Raw genomic sequence first — 21,048 nt, 5'->3', positions numbered from 1 at the left:
GTGTGTAATGTTCCTGGTAATCTTACTATATGTTCACTAGGCAACAAATACAGAACTTTTTAAATTTTGTATCTTTAACTTCTGTAGTTCCTAGGATTTTGCACAGCTGTGTGGCCAGAAGGTTACAAGGACCACGAAATTCTACTCCTAATTCTATTGCTGTGTAAAATAAGACTAGAAAAGCAGTTAAAGCAAATGCCATTAGTGGACTTCCATTGTCTTCTGGAAAACCTGCTGAAGAATATGAGAGATTGGGATGCAAAGGTAAATAAGTGTTAAGTGTATGACAACCTCTTATAATATGGATAAAATGGTGTATCCAGGTTTCCAAGTACACTTGAGCAAAGGGTCATTTGAGTGTCTTTTTCCTGCTTTGTTTTATTGTAAGCTTAGACCTTTTTAGCATTTGCAAGATATCAAATATTTTAATAAGCATAAACCTTAAGGCCCTGTTTTACTAAGCTGCAGTAGAGGTTTCTACAACGATCCAAGGTTCTAAATGCTTCGATGCTCATGGGAATTCTTTGAGCATCAGAGCATTTAGCACAACCACAGTAGTAACTTCTACCGTGGTTTAGTAAAAGGAAGGGATAAGCCTCAAAACTTCTGCTCCTTCTATTGGTCTGCAGTGCTAGTCCTGGCAAGATAATAATAATAATAATAACAGTTTATGTACCGCAGTACCATGAAGTTCAATGCGGTTTACAAAAGACTAAAGGAAGGTACAAATTGATTGAACTTAAGAGGTGAAAGAAAGTGGTTTATAGGTCAAAGAACTGTTATTAGGAGAAAGAGATGAATGGGTCAGCTGTCTAGATACTTTAGGAACAGATATGTTTTTAGGTGCTTCCTGAATTCCTCATAAGTAGTGGGCAAAAGCAATCTGCCTGATGTGAGAGAAGGTGTTCAGGGTGTTTTCAGTTTACATCCTCTAACTGGAGGGGAAACGAAGTTCGAATGTGAGCTTCTTTTGTGTCTGTTGGATGAGAAGGAGAAAAGGTCAGTTATGTATGTAGGGGCTAGTCCGTATAGTACTTTAAAGCAGAGGCAGGCGAACTTAAACTTTACGCGTGCTTCCATCGGTAGCCAGTGCAACTGCCGGTAGTAAGGTGTCACGTGATCAAATTTCTTTAGCCCGAAGATTAGTCTGGCTGCTGCATTTTGCATTAATTGTAAACGTCGCATAATCTTTTGGGAAATTGCTAAATAGGCGATGTTATAGTAATCAGGTTGACTCAGTACGAGGGATTGTACCAGGATTCTGAATGCTGATGTATCAAAATATGATTTGATGGATCTAAGTTTCCAAAGAGTGAAAAAACCCTTTCTGATTAAGGAGTCCACCTGGTCTTTCATGGTTAGGCATTGATCCAGAGTTATACCCAGTATCTTCATGGTAGACTAAATAGGGTAACTAAGTTTATTGATGCATAGTGGTGTTTTGGTGTCACGTGGATAGTGAATATGCTGAGTAGTGGTGCATAATGAAGCAGGAGTTCATCTAAACTGAAATACTATTTTTGGATTTCTTATCTGACAGATGCCTGAGCTCTGCCTGGCCATAAGTAAACTTTCCACACATCATCATGACCTCCTGAAGCTGGTCCAGCTGGTTCCTAACTCTGTAATACGGGGAAGGTAATGTACACTAGATAAGGATTTCTGGGAATGTAGAAGTGGCAATAACTTTCTGAAAATGTGCACTGATAATATGCATGAAACATCATGACCTCCTGAAGCTGGTCCAGCTGGTTCCTAACTCTGTAATACGGGGAAGGTAATGTACACTAGATAAGGATTTCTGGGAATGTAGAAGTGGCAATAACTTTCTGAAAATGTGCACTGATAATATGCATGAAATTGCATAATATAACATTTTTCATCTTGAAAGATCAGGTGAGGATCTAAACCAGTGAACTCGGTATTCTAAAGTCTACAGTTCAACCAGCCTGCTTTTTTTTTTTTTTTTAGCTGGACGTCTACTAATTGTATTAACTGCTTGTCTATGACTGCAGCTCTTTTTTTTTTCACTACGAGAATGGTTTTACTGTTACCCTCCTCTTAATAATTGTGGACAATTTGTATGCAAGGTGTGCACAGTAGAGAGTTGCGCGGGGACAGAAATCCCACCCGTCCCCACCCGTCCCCGTGAGGAATCCCACCCGTCCCCGTGAGGAATCCCACCCGTCCCCGTGAGGAATCCCACCCGTCCCCGCGAGGAATCCCACCCGTCCCCGCGAGGAATCCCACCCGTCCCCGCGAGGAATCCCCTCCGTCCCCGCGAGGAATCCCCTCCGTCCCCGCCCGTCCCCGCGAGGAATCCCCTCCGTCCCCGCCCGTCCCTATAAACTTCAGAAATAGTTATTTCATTTAATTATGCTACTGAATTAAAGGCTCTGGTAGAAACCCATTTACAAATAAGCAAAAAGACTTTATTAATTTGAAAATATTAATTGGGAAGAATACATACTTTGCAAACGGGTTTCTACCAGAGCCTCTAATGTTTATAAATTTTTATCAACACAACTAATATACTACTTTATCCTGAAGCAAAATAAAAAAAAAGAAATATAATTCTTTTCCTACCTTTGTTGCCTGATTTCTGCTTTCCTCATGTTCTCATTCAATTCCTTCCATCCACTGTCTCTCTTCCTTCTGCATCTTCCATTTGCTCTGTTACTGTGCCTCTCCCTTTCTTCCCCCTTCCAAATTGGTCTGGCACCCATCTTCTTCTCTCCGCTCCCCCCATAGTCTGGCATCTGTCTTCTTCCCTGCCAGCGTCTTCTCCCTACTCTCTCTTCCCCATTTCCTTTCAGCGTCCTTCTCCCCCCATCTTCCCCATGTCCTGTCAGCGTCTTTCTCCCCCCTCTGTCTTCCACATGTGCTTTCAGTGTCCTTCTCCCCCCTCTGCTTCCCCATGTCCTTTCAGCGTCCTTCTCCCTCTCTGTCTTCCCCATGGCCTTTAAACGTCCTTCTCCACCCCCCCCGTCTTCCCCATGTCCTTTCAGCGTCCTTCTCCACCCCTTTGTCTTCCCCATGTGCTTTCAGCATCCTTCTCATCCCTCTGTCTTCCACAAGTGCTTTCAGAGTCCTTCCCCCCCCCCCCGCCCTTCCCATGGCTTTTCAGCGTCCTTCTCCACCCCTTTGTATTCCCCATGTGCTTTCAGCGTCCTTCTCTCTCCTCTGTCTTCAATTGCTTTCAGATTCCTTCCCCCCCCCCCTCCCGTCTTCCCCATGGCCTTTCAGCGTCCTTCTCCCCCCTCCTTCTCTACCGCCCCGGGTGCAGCACAGCCGGCCAGGTCCCCTTACTTTTGTGGCACTTCCCCGACCGACCGACAACAGCCCCGGTCCGACAAACCTCCCTGCCCTTAACTGCGAATCTAAATTACCTTATTACAGCTGCTGTAAGAAGATAATTTAGATTCGCGGCTATAGGGCAGGGAGGATTGTCGGACTGGGGCTGTTGTCGGTCGGTCGGGGAAGTGCTACAAAAGTAAGGGTACCTGGTCGGCTGTGCTGCAACCGGGGCGGGTGTGGCGGGGCGGGGCGGACCGCCCCCTCCCTTGGTAGCCACTCGAACCGCGAGGCTACTCTCCTCCTTACCTGCACTGCCTGCAGCACAGAGCCAAACGGAAGTCTTCCCGACGTCAGCGCTGACGTCGGAGGGAGGGAGGGCTTTGTTTAAGCCCTTTGTTTAAGCCCTCCCTCCCCTCCGACGTCAGCGCTGACGTCGGGAAGACTTCCGTTCGGCTCTGTGCTGCAAGCAGAGAAGGTAGGGAGAAGAGCTGCGCGACTGAGTACATCCAGCCCCGCAGGAACCCCGCGACCCTCGGAGGCGTCCCCACGGGATCCCCGTGACCCTAGGGGCGTCCCCACGGGATCCCCGTGACCCGAAGGGGGAACCCGCGGGTCCCGCGGGATTCCCGTCGTCCCCGTTCCCGTGCAGCTCTCTAGTGCACAGCTCCATTTCTATTCACATTTTTGTAATTTCTAAGAACATTTTTGTAATTTCTGCATTACACTTCATTACCTATAAGCTACTGCAGGTCTTACTTAAACTGTGGTAGAAACCTAGGGCTCCTTTTACTAAGGTGCGCTAGTGTTTTTAGCACACACAGGAAATTACCGCACGCTATGCTTCTAGAACTAACGTCAACTCAATGCTGTCGTTAAGGTCTAGCGCGCGCTATTCTGCGCGTTAAAGCCCTAATGCGGCTTAGTAAAAGGAGCCCCTAGTATTGTGGGATCTGCTAAATCGCATTTTTAAGTAGGACTGTGCTAGCAAGTCATTTTTGCTGTTGCTAATTGATCACAACTAAAGTTCCTGTGCTTTTCACCAAATTATAAAATGGATTAGAGTCCGTGAAAAAGAAACGAAATCGTTTCTAGTTTGAAATGCTAAAAGAAAAAAAATTAAGGAGATTTACATAAGGTATACTGAGTTAAGAATGACAGTAATAAAACAATCTGCAAATCCGAAAAACTCTAAATGCAGATCTCAGAACCCCACACCTGCACCAAGATATCCACGCACAATTAGCAAACAATAACCTGCCCAAAACCCCACAGTACAAAACATGTCCAACAGATAACCCCTTGTTGATTCTGCAGGAGGCCACCCAATCATCTCAGCAACCCTCCCCCTTCCCTGCCCCAGCCCCCTACTGGTAAACTTAAGTTAGCGAGTTCACTTTATCTGTGATCTGGGACCAAGTCCGGGTATGAAAATCATAATGTTCATGGCTCTTCGCTATGGAAAGCTCCATAGCACATACTGTCTGGAGTTTCAAAGTCCAATCCAGTTGAGTAGGTGGAACCGTCTGCCGCCAGTGATTAGCAATCAAGCATTTAGCTGCTGCCAATCCCCAGTAGAGTAGTTTAGTTTGCCAGGTATGCTGGCACACATTAAAAAGTTCCAACAAACAACCCTGTGGAGTACAGGATAAAAGTATATGCAGCAGACAATCCACCACCTTTTTCCAAAAAAGTTGCAATACCATGCACTCCTACCAAATATGTAAAAATGTAACAATTCCCACCCCACAGCACCAACAGGTGGCAGACACTCCAGGATGTATCTTGTGCAAGCGGGCAGGAGTAAAGTATCACCTAGTGAGCACTTTGTAAGCATTTTCTTTAAGTACACTAGAGGAGGCCTTACAAACTTCAGTGCTCATCTGAGACCATTCCTTAGCTGTAAAATGGCATTCCAAGTCTGTTTCCAAGGCCCCCTGAAATGTAGGGCAAAAAGGGGAAGAACCCCTAAAGTATTGATAAAGAACTGATATGGGCTTAGGAAGGCCTTGAAGTGTGACCCACAAATATCCTAGATGCTCAGAAGACAGCTGAGATCCCTTATTTCATCCCCGGGATTGTATAAAGTGGCGTATTTGTAAGTAGGCCAAATAGTCCACCCAAGGTTGAGCACAGCTTTTATGGAAAGCCTCGAAAGACACCAGGACCCCCTCTGTGTAGGATATCCCGAAACGTAATCACACCAGATTGTGCCCACTACTCTAGTGCAACTCTCCCTGCCAACTGAAAACTGAGGTTCATCCCTAATAGAACCCAAGGTAGACAGTATCACTCCCCAGTGCTGATGTGTCACATACCAAAGCCGTAAAAGATGTCTCAAAAAAATTCATCTGACCCCCAATATAACGCGCTCAGGGGAGAAGGACCAAAGCCAAAATTTCAAACAATGAGGTCCCACAAAATGCTGCTCCATACGAACCCCACATTTATTGTCAGCAATTTCCCAGTCCAACAACTATGCAGCCCTGTAGTACCAAAACAAATTTGGAAGAGCTCGACCCTACCGTTTGGCCTGTCGGCCCACAAACCCCCACCTAGAGAGACACGGAGGCCTCCCCTGCCAAATAAAAATAATAAGGAATGCAATTGATGCAGGACCGAAGATGGGATAGGAATCGGTAAATCTTATGAACCCAGAAAGTTTGAGATCTGAAAATGGTATGAAGTTGAATTTGGAGAGGAAGATGTTAGTCTCTCATGTTAAGATTGGGGCAAAAATGCTGTCTGTAGCAGGTGCCAAGCTTTGGAATGCGCTGCCTGGTATTCTACGATTCTGTGATGGGAAACTAAACTTTAAGAAAAAGTTGAAAACACAATTATTTGTTAATGCCTTCATGTGCTAATGCTATTTGCTGTTGAAGCCTTACCATCTTGTAAATGTTTTTGGGGGATTTTGTCTTTCCATCTTGTAGGATGAATTTTTTAAAAGGTTTTAATGATACTGTTAATGTTTTATTGTTGAAACATGTTTTAGTATTTTTAATATGTATGCATGTAGTTTTGTAAACCACATAGTTTTTATGCGGTATATAAATTTTTAAATAAATAAAGTAAGTTAAACAAAAAGTGTAATCGGGGTAAATCATTCATTTTGATAACAGGTATTCTGCCCCACCAAGACAACCATAACCCATGCAGTTCTCCAGATTTTATGTAAGAGACAATGAAAGCTGTAACTCTTTTTTTTTTTAGTGATTTTGAACTGATCTGTCATTTTTTATATGTACTTTACTGTCTTTTTGTAGTTATGAAGCTACTACATAAACATTAAGCAGGTTTAATTTAAAGAGCATATTTGGAAATCACATTTGTTTTTGAGCTAATATGTTGCAGCTGTGATTGTATTTTAGAAGGGAATCTCAATCTCAGATTAAAGATGTGGAGTGGTAGAGTAGAAACTAATCAATGTTCATTGGTGCTTGCTTTTTGCTAACTTATTAAAATTGCTTTTTGCTAATTTACAAAATAGAACCATCTTTGTATACTTGTTTTTGTTTTAAATATTCTTTTATCCCTCCTTTATTTTTTTCCAGGCATGTCAGAAAGTATCTTAGCAGTGTGATAATCTCAGATCTGCTTAAGGAAAACTATAATGTCTTCGAGGAGAGTGATATGCAGGTAAGGGTGTAATATAATTTTTTCTTTAATTTTATATATTTTAGTGGTACTACTTTTAAAGATTATTTTCCTTTAAATGCTTATGTGTCTGGAATTTGTCTTTAACAGTGTAAACCAAAAATTGGTGATCTCTTAACTCCTGTCTACATTGTCAGTATATTTGTGGGTATTTTTGTGTGTTTGTTGTTGCTGATACAGTAGGATCTAGTTAATTTATCGGTGGAATTTGATAAACTGAATTTTTATCTTTGGGTGCAGAATTGTGTTGAATGATTTGGCTTAACTGTTTATGCTGTATACCACCCATTTTAATTTAATTTCCTAGTGGTATACAACTTTAGTATGAAAAAATATCTGACTTGATGAAACTTTAACTGTTTTACTAAATGTTTACTAAAACAAATCATTGAGTATTTTTGTGTGTGTTAGAGCACCATATTCCTGGCAGATTGGGCTACTAAGAATTGAGCAGTTAGCCTTTTAGCCAACTTGGAACCAAAAAGGTGTGCTAGTGCTCATATACACACTCCATACTGTTCTTTGTAAGGGCTTTTCCTCTCATGTCTTCCCCTTTTTCAATAGGTATCTCAACTCTGTAAATATTTGGTTCTGATGAAGCCTTCAGCTCTGCTAAAGAAGCTGGCAGCAGAAAGAACTGCAGAAGAAAAAAATGACATTTCTGATCAGACCCTGCAAGAACTTGAGCAGGAGGTACAATCAAGAATAGACTTAACATTTATTTATTTGCAGTATACATCTAGATCGGTGGTTCCCAACTTGTGGTACCCAGAGCCATCACAGAGGGAACAACAGGGGATAGGCAAAGGAAATAAGTTAGTTTCATGTAAAGGCTATTAGTCACTGACCAGAAGCAGGAGTAGTTGGGGGCAGGAACAGCAAAACATGATGGCCAGGAGCAGGGATAGCAGCCTATAATGGTGGGAACCTGGAGAGGGGGGTGAAGCACATCTTAAAAGCAGTGGGAGGTGAATCAGCTATGGCATTGTTGGCCAAAGCAGAAGCTGCAATGTCTACAAAAAAAGCAGTAGCCCACAGGGCCAGGTACAGCAAGAGGACAACCAAAATTAGGGTTTTTGTTTGCATCCAAAATTCGCTGCTCAGTTTTGACTGAAATCAAAACGATTTTCATTCCCTTAGCCCTGCCCTTCTCATATTAGACAGCATGTCATTCTTACCACAAACTATACCCTCCAACTACTCAAAGGTCCTCTTCAGAGCAGGAGCAATCAGTCCCTCCTGCCCATACTGGCTTCATAATCAAAATGGGTGCTAAGTCTGCTGCAGCAACGATTTTGAAATTAGAACCAGCAGGAGCAACTGGGGATTGCATCTGCCCCAAGGAAGTCACTAGACCACCAGGCCTTCTAAAGGATGGGCTGGTTAGGGCATTTGGGTGGTGGGAGGGAGGTGGGCAGAGTTGTTGAATTCTTGTTGGGGGGAAGGGGACAAGTTCCTGGAGGAAAAATCCATAGTCTGTTTGAGAGAGACATGGGGAAGCCACTGCTTGCCCTGTATTGGTAGCATGGAATATTGCTCCACCTTGGGTTTTGGCCAGGTACTAGTGACCTGGATTGGCCACCGTGAGAACGGGCTACTGGGCTTGATGGACCAGTAAGGCTATTCTTATGCTCTTATGAAAGAGCATTAGCATTTTCAGCCAAATTAACATGGATTTTAGGCCAGTTTTGGCACTGATGCCAAAAATGAAATTCAGTTTTCTAGGTACAGTAATGCAACAGCAGTAAATGAAGAGAGAAACCAGGTGGTGGGAATGGCTGAGGAAAAACATGATTGGTGAAGTAAGGGGAGCAAAACTGGAGCTGAGAATATAGCAGGCAGGGACCTTGAGTGGGTTTGGAGGTGAAGGGGGTCTAAGTAATTAGAAAGCTTGGGAAGCTCTGATCTAGAAACTGTATTAACTAAGCATTTTTTCAATAGGCACATATATACCAAATAGAACATAAATACCATACATGGTTAAATCAAGGAATCCATCAAGCCTAGTATCCTATTTGCAACAGTGGCCAATTCAGGTCATAAGTACCTGGCAGGATCCCAAAATGTAGCTAGATTCAATGCTGCTTACTCCTAGGGATAAGCAGTGGCCTTCAGTAGTGGCTTTTATGACATCCTCCAGCAACAAATTCCAAAGCTTAATTATATGCTGAGTGGAAAAAAATTGTACTTGTTTTAATTATATTATCTCCCAAATCAATCCAAAACCAATGAGTATGAAGTAGAGACAGAACAACTTGCTTCATACACTGTCCCTACAAAGGCACCATACAGCCTAGCTTACTAGTATTCTGTCACCAGGGGATAGTGACACCTACTGTGCAACTGGTTCTGAAGTAATCTGAGGGGGCTGTTCCTGGGCTCAGCTGGAAGGGTTGTTGCCTCAATTGTGAATGTTAAGAGGTCCTGCTGTGGATCTCCATGGGCTTGGGGGGGACACCTGTAAGAATTCAGGTTACCTCCCACCCTCACTTTGGATTTTTTTTAAAAATCTAGTAAGGCAGGTAGGACCCAGCAGTGGAAAATTAATTGGAAAAAGGACAATAGTGATTCATTTGGTCTTGGAGCAGTAGGAGGAAGTTCCTGCAAGCAGCTTCCTTCATGCTGGTTCCGGCTCAGATTGTGCAGGCAGTGACAAGTACAAGTATGGTCTTTCTGGGTGAAATCAACAGGCTGAGGCTGGAGCTTCCCAAACATGGAAGGTCTACTTCTGATACTGTGGTTGCTGAATACAGCTATTCGATTGACTTTTGGTTTACAAAAGAATGACCATATTAGTCCATGCTATCATTTACTTCATTGGCTGCCTTTGGAGACAAGAGTACCATTCAAATTTTCCTGTATCTGCTTTAAGCTGATATAGGGATTGTCTCCAGCTTACCTTTTTCCTCATTTTGTATTGCATAGACCATCAAGAGAAACTAGAAACTTCTACTTATTTGCTTATCCAAAAATTAATGGGTGTAGATACAAGACCTTCTTAGATAGGACCCTAGCATTTCAAGCTGGTAGGCAACAATCTTGGTTAGGTAAATGTATTCAGCAAGCTATGTTATCCTATTGCAGTTTTCGGAAATTAATTAAGACCACTTTGTTCAATAAGTTTATTACTTAGTGAGTTTTATTATTGAAATTCTATTTTGCAAATATTTGTATTTTTACTGTATTGTATTTCGCTGATTGTCCATCTCTTTTTAGTGTAAACCGCTTAGAACTTTTGGTTATGGACAGTGTTCCCTCTAAGGTGAGCGCATGAGCGATCGCTCACTATTTTCAGTGGCATCGCTCATACGCTTTCTCCTGTCGCTCACTCGAGGGCGGGCGGAGGTGAGAGGAAGCGGCGGCGGCCTGTATTTTAAAGTTGAAAGATGCAGCAGCGGCTTCTCTCAAGATCCCCGACTGCATCGGACTTCCGACGCAGGTGGGGATTCATGAGAAGAGCCGCTACCACATCTTCAGTGTCGTACCAAGAGGGGGGGGCGGTCCGCCCCGGCTGTGCACCCGCCCTAAGGCTGCAGTCGGAGAGGAAGTTCGGGCCAGCCAATCGCTGTCTGGCTGGGCGGAACTTCCTCTCCGACGTCAGAATTGACATCGGGGGATTGCTATCAGCCCGGTAGGAAGCAGAGAGAGCTTGGGGCAGCCGCAGCGGTGGCTTTGGAGCCTGTTTCCCCCGATGGTTGCGGCGGTGGCTTTGGGGCCTGTTTCCCCCAATGGTGGCAGCAGTAGCTTGTGGAGGGTAGGGAGAAAGAAAGGGGGGCAGGCAGGGAAACAAAAAAAAAGAAAGGGGGCATCAAGAGAGATAAAAGAAAGAAAGGGCAGGGAGAGGGGAAGAAAAAGTTGGGGGAGGGAATGAGATCTGGAGGAGAGGAAGCATACAGGCTGAAAGAAGGGAAGAAAGATTGGATGCACAGTCAGAAGATGAAAGTGCAACCAGAGACTCATGAAATCACCAGACAAGATAGGAAAAATGATTTTATTTTTAATTTAGTGATCAAAATGTGTCTGAATTTATATATGCTGTCTATTTTGCACTATGGCCCCCTTTTACTAAACTGCAATAGTGTTTTTTTAGCGCAGGGAGCCTATGAGTGTCGAGAGCAGCGCTGGGCATTTAGTTCCCTGTGCTAAAAACTGCTATTGTGGTTTAATAAAAAGGGAGGGGGGTATATTTGTCTATTTTTGTATGGTTGTTACTGAGGTGACAATGCATAGAGTCATCTGCCTTGACCTCTTTGAAAAAAACCCAGAATAGGAATGATAATTAATATTTTCTCAGCGTATAGTGTGCTTTGTGTTTTTTAATTTTATGGTTGGTAGATCATTTTGACTTGGTCATTTTAAAGTAGCTCGCAAGCCCAAAAAGTTTGGGCACCCCTGAGCTAGAGCGTTGAAGCTGTGTATTTCTATTTTATCCCCCCTTTTACAAAACTGTGGAGCGTTTTTTAGCGCCAGCTGTGGTGGTAGCAGCTCTGATGCTCAGAATTCTATGAGCGTCAGGGCTGTTACCACTGTGGCTAAAATCCACACTACAGTTTTGTAAAAGGGGGAGGGGTTAGTTTGTGATGACATATTCCATACTAGGCGAAGGTGTTTTCTGTGTTCGAAAGACATGGTTTTCTGTTAGGATTGATGGTGTAGGATTGATCTCTGCTGGTCTGGCTTGTTTAGTTTTACAATGGGTGTATTGATGTACTGCTCACTGCAATATGTAAGATGCTGCCTTTTCCTAGGTACTCATGTGTGACATGTGGCTTGTTACTAAAAATCATGTTTTTCGTACAGATGGGGGGGTGCCAAAAAATGATGGGCCCCGGGTGTTACATATGCTAGGTACGCCACTGTTTGTAAAGATACCAGAAAGCTGGCGAAGCAAAAACTTTAAATTGTTATTCTTCTAAGTTTTGAGTATTTAACCCTCCCACAATCTCACAGGCATTCATTTCAAGTTTATTGAGATTTTGATTTAAACGCAATATCAAATATTTTCAGTGCATATAACAAAAATAAATTTGGGGAAATAAATAAAACCATTTGAACAATAAACATACAAGCATATCCATAGATGATTAAAAATACATAAGGAGTACAAGGATAAACTACATTTGTTTAAAAATGCGTCCTCCGTGCCTGTGGAGTATGTAACTTGTCGCTCATGCATATTTTTTTTTGCACACCTCATCAATCCTTAGAGGGAACATTGGTAATGGCGGTATAAAAGAATAAAGTTGTTATTAACAGTGCCAATTTCTGTGGTCCCTACCACATGAGAATTGTGGCATGGCCTGAACACTTGTCTAAGGATTGTCTATAGAAAGAACAAACAACTGATGACAATGAAAATAATGGGACGTGGAAAAAAAGATCTGTTATGCTTCATGGATCATAAAACGTTTGAATAGAATGGTTGCCTTTTCTTTTAGTTAAAACAGCTGATTGGTGAAGAATCTACAAGTAGGTGGAGTCTGTATCATTCAGGAAGTGATATATCTCTGGGCATGGGTGACCTCCATCGCCATGTTTGAAGCATCGAGTGAAGTATAAAGTGATCTGTAAATGATGCTGCTATCAAACGAAACGTGGAATCCCTGTCTGGTTAGAAGTGCTCTGCTGGGCCAGTAGGCACTGTCATTGGATCAGAGTGTGCAGGTAGACTTTTGAGCAGTCATCCCCTGGATCTAGGAGAGCTGGAGTTGTCAGAGGAGCTTTTAGTTCTGATCAGGAGTCATTGGAGAAATCCGCACATGAACTTGTAGCTGAAAAGAAGAATGTAAAGATCTCTCCAGATGTTCTTCTTAGCAGATGGAAGAAGTAGGGCTCAGAGGAGATGCTCTCCTTCAGCCATGGCCTCAAGGATGCTGTATATGTGTTTAACTTTCTGGGTTGAAAGTTATAAAAAATAGCATCTTCTCCTGGACTTGTCGTCTTCGTTGCATCATACTGGCCCAGATGGCCTTGATATGCAGATCTCGTGAGACTTCAAACAGGGAAAGGTGTGTTGTGTCCTGGTTCAGGGACCAGTTCAAATGGAATATCCATGTGTCCTTTTGTCTTAGGCCCTTGAGAGGTTGCATCTAAAATGGAAAAGGGTACGCAGAAGAGGAGAAGGCGACACATCTGCATGTCCACAAGGATCCATATCCTTGGCATATACTAGGATCTGGAAAGTTTGAGTCCTGCTGGGCAGATAAAGCATATGTGCTTTTCTGGGCTTCAGTTTCTCACATCTGTCCTTTTTGGAGGAATAATTTAAGAGCTTAGCTATAGAGTCCTTGAATTTCCAGATAACAGACTTAGTATATTTTAGGGGATGCACGAAAGAAGTGCCTCCATATCTCATTGGATTGTGGTTGGCTTCTTAAAAAAAGTGAAAGAAGTGACACATCAAGACCCTGGTTCAGGTAGCCTGTTCTGCTTAACCTCGCTTTGATCCTTTGTGCACTATGTTCCTTGCCGTTTTGAGCCCATAAAGGAATTTGCCTTCTACAGTCATATACTGAAAACCTTTTTGATGGCTGGCTGTTGTATAAAATGGATTTCCAAATTGCATCTCTATAGATCTAGGAGTGCTAAACCACCTTCACCAATTTACCCTTGCTGCCACTTTCCTTGTCCATAGTCTCTAGTATTTGGATCCTTGGGATTTGCTCTTTTTGGGCTTCTTCACCAGCAGTCTGGTTGTGATATTGAGGACTTGAGGTAAGATTTTAGACATGCAGAATGTCAAAATACTTCACTTTATAATCCAGATTAATTCAGTGATTTCAGCTTTTAGTTTCCTGGGAGTTGTCTCAGCTCATTGGGCCTTTTAATGTTTCTTCTATAGAGCAGAGTTAAACTCAGTCAAAAATTTTTTGAAGTAAAATATTGTATTCCATGTTCTCATTAGAAAGCTTGTGTGCATTGTCGGGTAGTTTAAAAAAAATTGACGCTACAACTGTTTGCAATTTGGAACAAGAGTAGGCATTAATCCTTATTTCATTTCTTTAGGCATACTATCTAACCTACAGTCTTCTTAACTTGGTTAATGAAGTTATTTATTCTGATTATCGCAGTAGTCAAAAGGTAAGTGTTGTACCTAAATTCTCTAATAATGTGCTATGCCTCCTTGAGCATCATTTAGAAAGGAAAGCTAAAGATTCAAATTTGTGTGAGTGTGTATAATTGCATGAGGCAACTGACTTTTTGTAGTATATAGTAATTCCTGTGCAAACAGCATATGATTCCTTATGGTTGGGTTATGCACCCCAACTCATGAGTTGCATGCAGCACACATCAATAATTTTCTTTGCTCCGCCCCCTTGTGTCTCAGCAACGCCCCCTTGCCTCAGTTTTAACTCTTAAGTGAGTTGAGAAGATATCTGAGTCTGTTTTGCATGAGATTTTTTTTTTTATTCTCAGGATTTAATATGTTCTTCGAGGCTTCTCTGTGCTACAAGGTTCCCAGTGGTCTTGGGAAAGCTCTTTCTGGAAGAAGGACCAGATACTGGAATCTGAAGCCAGAAGGGTCACACTTTTTTAAAAGCACCTACCTGGCTGGCCTGCAGTAACACTTGGAGCTCGGGAATAGGTTCCCTGCAGGGTCAGGTGTGTGTGTAGGCTGATCTGATCCCATGACTCACTGGGAGGTTGGCTATGGTGTTCCTTTCCCTCCTCCAAAGAATCATATAAGAGCTTGAGGAGTCAAGGGTTTCAGGTTTTTGGAATCTGAATAAAAGGCAGCCTGAAGAGACAAGCCGCTGAAGCTTCCCTTGCTTGTCTGAGTCAGAAGTCCCTTCTCCGTTTCCAGCTGCAGTGAGAAGCTGATGCAGGTACAGCTCATTACAGTCTATGGGGAAATTGGGATAGGTCTGAAATCAGCAAAACATAAGGTTTCTGAGGGTATCCCAAGTGTCCCCAACCTCTAAAATCCTATTTCAGCCATTTTGAATGTTTGGTTTTGCTGTTTTATGGTCAGGCTGTTTTATGGCGCTAGAATGTGGCTGTGGTGGCCATCTTGGATTTTCCAATTTTATTTTAAAAGCTTTCTCCTGCCTCAAATTGCCTCAATTTTGGTGGAAATCAGTTATGGACACCTGAGGTGGTTTAGAACCCCATATGCCAGTTTTGAGCTGGATGGTTGACTGAGGAGAGGTGGGAGCCATGGACTTAGCCTCCTCTGGTCATTAAACTGAACAGGAGGGGCAGAAAGCTGGATCATAGAGCCCTGTTAGAGCCTCTAAACCAGTGTGTCTCAAACTTTTTTAGCTCTGGCACTAAACGGAGCAAATGGTTTTTTTGCGGGACACTAAATGGAGCAAATGTTTACGGCACATTATGATTGAAATTCTAAAATTGCAAAACCAACAAAAAACTAAATTTGAAAGTTATTTAAAATTCTTTAAGCTATGTATGGGTAATTGTAACAATGGTGAAACTAAAGTAGATAGAATAGAATTGCTTATCAATGTGATGGATGTGTTTGAGTACAAATTATCTCAAAATGTGGCTCAATAGTCAACAAGCAAACACTTATTTCATCATGCACCATCTAGTCATTCTCTTTTTTTTTTCAATTTAATTTCTGTCAGCTGAAAATCCAAGTTTGCAAAGATATAAAGATCCAAATGGTAACAAAGCCTGGATTGCTTTGTTGCTCAAGTTAGGATAACTACTGCATAAAAATAAAATTAAAATTACTTGACTTTAATTTTCAAAGACCAATCATGTCAAAGAATGATGTTGGGTGATTATATCCTTATGCACACACTCAAAACATTGACAGACTCTTGCGTACTCAATGTACATGTCATCTATTCTAGTGAAGGGAATTTTTAAAAATAAAGTAAAATTCTGGAATCTCTCATGGCATACCACTGTGCTGTGGCACACAGTTTGAGAGACACTGCTCTAAACTGTGACTCTGCATAACCTGCAAAGCATTTTTGCGCAGATGCCCTTGACCCTGAAAGGAAAAATATAGTAGACGGAGATCTCTGGAGGTTCCAGGTTAGGTCTTTGCCACGATTTTGTGACTTTAATGTATGCAGCTTACCAGAAGCACAAAGGGTTGTCAGCTCCGCCTGTGAGCCAGCCAGGCTCTGCTCAGAGAAGTTTCCTTCTCAGAGTGAGGCTCTGTGGCAACCATTACCGTATTTCCCCATATATTGGCTGCGGCCTATATATGGGTTTTGCAAGCCGGCACACTGGGTGTGGCTTGCAAAACTGGGGCGGCCTATACAATTTTTTAAAAATCATCCCCCCCCTTGCTGAACAAACTGGACTTGCTGCTCCTCAAATTGGGGCCAGCAGTGCAGGGCAGGAGAAATCTTTTCAATCTCCAGCCCCGTCCCACACTGCTTCCTACGTGCCTTTGCCGTCAGTTCTCATGGGACTCACGAGTCCCGCAAGAATTGATCTAAAATCACTGGTCAGATCAGATGGCGATAGTAACATAGGGACCCAGCCTTGAAAAAGCGCCGTACCGCGAAACATGTTGGCACAAGAAGTCCCTATAATGACCAGAAACTAATAAGTTCCCCTTATCAGTATTACATTTATAAAGCAATCAATATTGTTAAAAAAATATATTTAAATGACATAAAATTTAAGTCAGTGTAATAATATAAGTAAAATCGATCCAGGGAAGATTTTGCACATCAAGCTTAGCCTGATGAGTAAAGTGTCAACATATATAATCTCCACCAGTAGAATGCTCTGGATCAAGCAGTGGGCGGGAGATTTGGCATCTAAAGCTACCTTCACCAAGCTCCCTTTCAAGAGTCAAGCTTTTTGGAAAAGGACTGTACGACTTGAGGACCAGCGTGATGGATCATCGTCCTTAAGTTCTTGCCGGACAATAAACTACAAAGCTCCAGGAGTTCCTGCTGTGGTTCCTTTCACAGCTAAAGAAAACTGTGTTATGGGTCTGCAGGTTCCTCGTTACAACAGTCCTTTCTGGGCTCTATACAGAGATTTGAAGGCTGAAGAAGCCCCTGCAGTTGGCTCTCACTCTGCAGTAAATACCTAGAAGTCCCAACAATGCCAGCTAAGCTTCTGGGATCCCCCACATAGGAAGGAGATTTTCAGAGTTCTGGGTGACTAGGACGCTGATTTCTTCAGACCAGTGGGCCATGGACATCTGAAGAAGATACAAATTCGAATTGTCGGTCCCTCAGACATTTTTCTGGATTCTCCAGTAGACCAGAGAAAGCATCCATGGTCAGTGTGAATTTACAACGGCTGTTACAAATTGAAGCCATAAAGCTTGTACCAGATGAAGACTTGAACTCATACAGATATTCTGTATATTTCAGCTTTCACCAGAAGGACTTAAAAAACCGGAGACTGATTCTGGATCTCAAGGCAGTCAGTGCAGCGTTGAAGGTTCTCAGGTTCCGGATAGAATCATCGCCTCAGTAGCTCCAGGTGAATTTCTAGCCTTGCTAGACTTGAGAAAAGCTTACTGGCATATCCCCATCTTCCCAGATCAAAAGTTTCTTTGGTTCCATGTGCTAGAAAGCCATTTTCAGTTCATAAGAACATAAGAATAGTTTCATTGGATCAGACCAAAGATCCATCAAGCTCAATAGCTCATTCTCATGGTGGCCAATCCAGGTCACTAGTACCTTGCCAAAACCCAAAGAGTAGCAACATTCCATGCCACCGATAGGGCAAGCAGTGGCTTGCCCCATGTCTTTCTCAATAACAGACTATGGACTTTTCCTCCATGAAATTGTCCAAACCCTTCTTAAAACCAGCTAAGCTATCCACTCTTACCACAGCTTACCTACTCTCTGAGTGAAAAAATATTTCCTCCTATTAGTTTTAAAAATATTTCCCTGTAACTTCGAGTGTCCCCTAGTCTTTGTAATTTTTGACGGAGTGAAAAATCGATCCACTTGTACCCATTCTACTCACTCAGGATTTCATAGACTTCAATCACTAAGGTAATGGTGGTGGTGGCAGCAGTGCATCTACACAAAGCAGACATCTGACATCCAAGTTCATCCATACTTTGGATGATTAGCTGATCAGAGCCCCATCTACAACCACATGGGGCCACCTCAAAATCCTGAGTATTTGGTTTAACACAATAGAGGGCAGAGGTTTTCTGCCAGAGCCACACAAACTGAAGCTAAGTAGCCAGGTCTTAGAAACCATGGCAAGGCTGATGTCCACGGTATTGCATTTCTTGCATGTATTAGGTTCCATGGTATTGACTATTGAGGTTCTTCCATGGGCAAGAGCCCACCTGCATCTCCTACCGAGTGCATTGCTAGTGCAGTAGTCGCCTCAGAAGGGCAATCTCTCCAGTCAGTCTGGACAATGGAGCACACCAGAGTCTACAGTGGTGGTTCCGACCAGAATCGTTATCCATAGGTCTCCCTCTCCTCATAGAGTCTTGTGATCCTGATGAATGACCAGTGTTTATGGCTAGGGTAGGTGTCTTTTGTGATAGTCATTCCGTACAAGGGTGTTGGTTGCCCTCGCAGAAGGAATGGTCCACCAACACTGGAGTTGAAAACCATTCGGTTGGCTCTGCAGTTCTTCCAAATGAGGCTACAAGGAGGAACCAAGAGTACTCTACTGAAGGTGGAGGTCCAATTACTGTTTCACTAGGTGGAAGCCCATCTACAGGCATTCAGTGCAGCTCATGCAGTGAGAAAAGGCAATGTCCAAGCCGGCTACTTTGACCAGTGGATTCAGGATCCGGAGGAATGGTCCCTGGCCCAGAGTGCATTCAGTTACATTGTGAAACACTGGGTTGGTTCACTTTTGATCTCGTGTCTTCAGCGGACAACAGGAAAGCCCTCACTTCTTCAGTATAGATGCTCTAGCTAGTACAACCATGGCCAATGATGGGATTATTGTATGTGTTCCCTCTGTGGCCAATGATAGGCAGGGTTCTTTGTAGGATAATGGCCTATCAAAGATCGGCAATCCTTGTGGCACCAAGATTGTCTGCGTCTTGGTACATGGATATAATCCAGTTGCAGTAGGACAGATCTCAAACTATCGCTGAACCAGGATAGTCTGTTAGAGGCCCATAGTCCTAGAGAATCCAGAACGCTTTGGTCCAAAGGCATGGTTTTTCAGCACACAATCTTAGCAAGAACAGGCTGTTTGGATTTGGTTATCACAACTTTTACAATCGAAGAAACCTGCGACACTAGTGGCCTTTGTGAAAATGTGGAAACCTCAATACAGGCGTAAGGAGAAGCTGTTGGTCCCCTTACAGGATCCCATTTCCAAGGTGCTATCATTTCTGCAGGATTATTTAGAGAAGGGCCTGGCAGCAGAATCTCTCAAGGTTCCAATAGTCGATCTTTCGTGTTACAAAGTTTGAGGGGCAGTCTTTGGCCTCTCATTCAGATGTTCTCTGTTCTTGAAGGAGTTTTCCAGCTCTGCCCTCGAGTATGGCAGCTGGTCACTAAGGGAAATCTCAATATTGTATTACTGTTCCTCACCGTATGAGTCACTGTCTGAGGAGTCTCTCATGGATCTTACCATGAACAGTCTTCTTGGTCGTGATCTCTTTGGCTAAAAGGGTGATGGAACTGTAGGTGTTATCTTGCAGAGACACTTTCCTCAGATCCACAGAAGCAGGGATGTCCTTGCACACACTATACCTTCCTTTCTACCGAAGGTGGTTTCGGTGATCCATGTTATCAGGAAGTGCACCTTTCTGGCCATGGGGCAGGTCAGAGGATCGAAGTTGCTGGATGTTAGAGTTCTTCTTTGTTTATCTTAAGGTGAAAAATGAGTTCCTCTTGTCAGCTCACTTGTTTGTCTTGTCCAGCTCTAGCTGTCAGGGAAGACCAGCCTCTAAGTCTTCTATTTCCCAGTGGATTCTCATGACTCTTCCCTTGGAGTACATTAGCTGTGGCAAGCAGTCTCCGACTGATGTCAAAACTCCTCCTGGGCAGAATATTCCTTCAAATTTTGAATGTAATTCTTGTTTTAGTTTGGATGTAATCCGCCTTGAACTGCAAGGTAATGGCGGAATAGAAATCACTAATGTAATGTAATGTAACGTAATATAAGGCAGTGCTGCCAGGAAATTTATAGGGCAGACACACAGTCTACTCTCCATACCTTTACAAAATTTTACAGAGTGGACATGACCACACAAATGGATAGGGCTTTCAGGTCCTCTGTTCTGGGTGCAGGCTCATCTGTACTACCCTAAACCTGAGGGACTGCTCTAGTATTTCCCATCCATAAAGAATTGTATGCTGTTTGCACAGGAAGGAAGGATTAGGTTCTTACCTCGATAATCCTTTCTCCTGTAGAACATCATACGATTCCTTATGCCACGCCCTGTCAGAAGTCTGTTATGCCTGCATTAATTTGTAGGCTAGGACAAGTATCTAGCAGCTTGACTCGAGACAGACAAGGAAGAGGAACAGAGTCCTTTGAATGCTGGTATATTAGTGCCAAGATTGATATCGGCACATTTTGTTTTGCCAAGAGCTGTGCAGGTGTTAGTGCCTGTTGCACACAGGTAGATGGTTGCTTTCTCCACCATTATTTGTTGTCCTGTTGGGTAGTTATTAACTCTTGTTTACTATTGTAGAGCAGATTGAATTTATCTGGATTGGGGAATTTCCCGAGCCTCTCTCCCTTGTTTGCATTTCCTCTCCTAGGGGTTTTCATTTGCTTTGATATGGTCCGAGGAGAGGGAGCATTGCCCAGAGAGACAAGGAGCAGAGAGAAGAAAATGATTATGTTCTGCAAGCAATTCACGAGTTGGGGTTCATAATCCATCCATAAGGAATCTTATGCTCTTCTGCAGGAAGGAAGAAAGAACCTAATCCTTCCATCTTAGCAATGCATTCTTTTTTAGTCTCAGTATTATAAAAAATATCTCAAGTACCAAACATAGAGGGTCATTATAGTTTGCAAAGGCAGCAATACAAAGATCAGTGCTAGCTGTTCTATAATAGATTAGTTTTCTGCAGCTTCATTTCATGGGAGCTAAATTTATCTTGGTGATCAAGTAGCCAACGATGGCAGAAGCTGTGTTTAGTGTCTTCAAGAATACCAACAAAGCTGTTGTGTAAACGCTGAATTACAAATCTTAGTGTTTACCATAACGCG

The 21,048-nt window shown here is 42.9% G+C and overlaps 1 protein-coding gene across 5 annotated transcripts in view; it reads left to right on the top strand.

The window, feature by feature from the left end:
* The window catches only part of SLF2 (SMC5-SMC6 complex localization factor 2), a 196,864-nt gene that overhangs the window by 143,805 nt on the left and 32,011 nt on the right, over positions 1 to 21,048 (top strand). For all 5 annotated transcript variants that reach the window (XM_033941811.1, XM_033941813.1, XM_033941809.1 and 2 more), the window contains 5 exons: positions 88 to 264; positions 1,541 to 1,638; positions 6,849 to 6,933; positions 7,516 to 7,644; positions 13,957 to 14,031. In XM_033941811.1, the coding sequence (XP_033797702.1) occupies positions 88 to 264; positions 1,541 to 1,638; positions 6,849 to 6,933; positions 7,516 to 7,644; positions 13,957 to 14,031 (564 nt within the window). The remainder of the gene's footprint in view (positions 1 to 87; positions 265 to 1,540; positions 1,639 to 6,848; positions 6,934 to 7,515; positions 7,645 to 13,956; positions 14,032 to 21,048) is intronic.

This window comes from Geotrypetes seraphini, chromosome 4 (assembly GCF_902459505.1).
Source record: "Geotrypetes seraphini chromosome 4, aGeoSer1.1, whole genome shotgun sequence".
NCBI classification, from domain to species: domain Eukaryota; kingdom Metazoa; phylum Chordata; class Amphibia; order Gymnophiona; family Dermophiidae; genus Geotrypetes; species Geotrypetes seraphini.
Note: the sequence above shows the minus strand (reverse complement) of the source record. Positions and strands in the feature narration are given on the sequence as shown.